The 3,068-nt window shown below is 43.2% G+C and overlaps 1 protein-coding gene across 1 annotated transcript; it reads left to right on the top strand.

The window, feature by feature from the left end:
• Window positions 1-342: 342 nt before the first annotated feature.
• MC4R (melanocortin 4 receptor) lies at window positions 343-2,138 on the top strand. Its single transcript, XM_038128052.1, has 2 exons — window positions 343-561; window positions 710-2,138. Exon 2 carries the CDS (start codon window positions 793-795, stop codon window positions 1,786-1,788), a length of 996 nt encoding a protein of 331 aa, XP_037983980.1. The 5' UTR covers window positions 343-561; window positions 710-792; the 3' UTR covers window positions 1,789-2,138.
• Window positions 2,139-3,068: the final 930 nt, after the last annotated feature.

Raw genomic sequence — 3,068 nt, 5'->3', positions numbered from 1 at the left:
AGAGTGAATCAGAATCTGAAAACTAAAATCTATCACTTCAGCTGCAAGAATTCTGTAAGATTGTTAGTACAGTTCTGAAAGTTTTGCTAAGTGAAAATCAGTATTGAAATATTGTTCTGAGAAGCTAAAGAAGAGAAGCAAATCTCTGGTAGCTTGTCTGCTTTCCTGTAGCTACTGGTAACTTGTGCTGCCTCTGAAGCTACTGTGCCGTGCGATGTTTCACAGAGGCTCAGAATCAGCAGCCCCTCCACTTTCTGCAGCTCCTGAGTCCCATTGGCTGGAAAGAAAAGCAGAGGCGGAGAGTGCCCTGAATATTTTTCTCTTCCACACACAGCGAAACAGGCAGCCAGCATGCACTGCCTGACAGTGAGACTGGGGCTTGCTTTTTGAAAATAGTTCCTGCTCTGCAGCAGTCACTTGGGCATTTTATGGTCACATCTCTTTAATGGAAAGCACCAAAAATCCTTGCAGCATCCCAGTGAACTAAAGAGGAACTGACCATATGGGACAATCTGATGCACACATAGAGACTGTTGGGACTCTGTGACATAGATCACCAAGGTAAATGTGATGATGATCAGAAACTGTGCCTGTAAGGGTGCAAACCAGTTCTTCTGAGTTTGAAATCTTATTTTTTTCACAGTAGTCAAAGTGTTCTGAACTGCTGCTTGCCTCGGTCCTAGCTTATTTTTCCTTTCTTTTTTCCAAGCTGAAAAGCCAAAGAAGGTTTTCAAATGAATGCAAAAGGAACGGGAGTTTTAAAAGCAGGAAGCCGAAAGGGATCTCCATAAGATGAATTTCACCCAGCATCGTGGGACACTCCAGCCTCTCCATTTCTGGAACCACAGCTACAGACTGCACAGAGGAGCCAGCGAGCCCAATGCGAAGGGCCACTCCTCAGGAGGTTGCTACGAGCAACTCTTTGTATCCCCTGAAGTGTTTGTGACTCTGGGCATCATCAGCTTGCTGGAGAACGTCCTGGTCATTGTGGCGATAGCCAAGAACAAGAACCTCCATTCACCCATGTACTTCTTCATCTGTAGCTTGGCAGTGGCTGACATGCTAGTGAGTGTATCTAATGGATCAGAAACCATTGTCATCACGCTGCTAAACAACACAGACACAGATGCACAGAGCTTTACCATAAACATTGACAATGTCATCGACTCAGTCATTTGCAGTTCCTTGCTTGCATCAATTTGCAGTCTTCTCTCAATAGCAGTGGACAGGTACTTTACTATCTTTTACGCCCTCCAGTACCATAATATCATGACAGTGAAGCGTGTAGGGGTTATCATCACATGCATCTGGGCTGCTTGCACAGTCTCAGGCATTTTGTTCATCATTTACTCTGACAGCAGTGTTGTCATCATCTGCCTAATCAGCATGTTCTTCACTATGCTCATTCTCATGGCATCCCTCTATGTCCACATGTTTATGATGGCTCGTATGCACATAAAAAAGATTGCTGTTCTTCCAGGGACTGGCCCTGTTCGCCAAGGGGCCAACATGAAAGGGGCCATCACTCTCACCATCCTGATTGGAGTTTTTGTTGTGTGCTGGGCTCCATTTTTCCTACACTTGATTTTCTACATCTCCTGCCCCTACAACCCTTACTGTGTGTGCTTCATGTCCCACTTTAATTTCTACCTCATCCTCATCATGTGCAATTCCATCATTGATCCACTTATCTATGCATTCCGGAGTCAGGAGCTCAGGAAAACATTCAAGGAGATTATATGCTGCTGTAGCCTGAGAGGGCTTTGTGATTTCCCTGGCAAATATTAAACTGAATGGATGGATATGTTACTGTGTGCACAACAGGCAGCACGGATTTCCAAGTCTTTGGATCCTTTTTCTCAGCAGAATTTGGTTTAAATCTTTAGGAGTGAGCACCTCTTTCTGTCTCCCCCCCCCCCCCCCCCCATTCTTGTATTCCATTCATGTGGAATTCATATTTCTGTATAATGTTCATGATGTCTATAGTTTGTAATTTATTTGGCTGGAAAGAGCAGTAGCACTTCATACCAGTTTGTAAGTAAGTAAATAAATGTAATGATGAATGTGAAATAGTAACAAACATGAGCAACTCTATATTCCAACTGCTGACAAAATAAATATCTTGCCTCATTTACAGTACATATTGGCTGATATTGATTCTTATTCTGTTTAAGTAATTATAGCCATTCACTACATTATATTCAGCTAAGAATAGAGCATATGCTTCTACATTAGTGGATTAAAGGTTCTCTGGAATTAGAAAGCAGATTTTTCTGAAAGGCTAGTGAAGCAAAAAAGTTGTAGTTATACATTTTGAACTCTTCTTGTTTTGCTTCACAACAGGAATTCTATTATTTTAGAACAGTTATTGCCCACAAGAAGATTTTCCAAATACTTGCTACACAGCCAGTTGAATACTTGGGCTTTGGGGCTGGGTTTGTTTTCAAGATGATTGCTGTAGGTCTGCGAGTATCTTTTTGCAAAATTTAAATTGCTCCGTGGGGCATCAAATAGTCCTGGATATATCTACTAGACTGGCATCCAGGCAGACTAGCTCCCTCCATTCGGTCATGAAACAGGTACAATATTAACTTTGACAGTGCCAGCAGCAGTGCAAAAATTCACCGAGAGATTTACCTGGTGGAGATAAAGAGGGAAGTTCAAGTGGAGCATTCAGTCCTTGTCCTGAGGTGCTGTGGGGAATAAGGACTCTGTGCTCTAGATGAAAATACATCCTTGTTGAAAACAAGCTGCCCTGTATTGTGAAGTGTGATGTTAGCAGATGGGATCCACTGCCAGGATCTTTACACAGGAGTCAAGGCAGGTGTTAATTTGGTCTGAGCACCTCAGCCTATACTGTGGAACATATGGGCTTTGGAGGGGCAATGCTGTCACACGGAATGAGTGCCTGCCGACGAGTCTGGCTGCCCATGCTCAGCATCTGGCAGCTGCTTGAATTCAATTCATCTCTGCAGGCATCTACTCCCTACCTCAGATTCACCTTAAAATTCCAGTCTCTTCACAGGTTGTTTTAAGGACCTCAGGTCCCTGGTATTAATACTTTTGGA

The sequence above is a fragment of the Motacilla alba genome, chromosome 2, assembly GCF_015832195.1.
Source record: "Motacilla alba alba isolate MOTALB_02 chromosome 2, Motacilla_alba_V1.0_pri, whole genome shotgun sequence".
Taxonomy (NCBI): Eukaryota; Metazoa; Chordata; class Aves; order Passeriformes; family Motacillidae; genus Motacilla; species Motacilla alba.
Note: the sequence above shows the minus strand (reverse complement) of the source record. Positions and strands in the feature narration are given on the sequence as shown.

Bases quoted from the DNA above. Each gene is read 5' to 3' on its own strand.
- MC4R (XM_038128052.1), top strand. From the start codon at position 793: ATGAATTTCACCCAGCATCGTGGGACACTCCAGCCTCTCCATTTCTGG.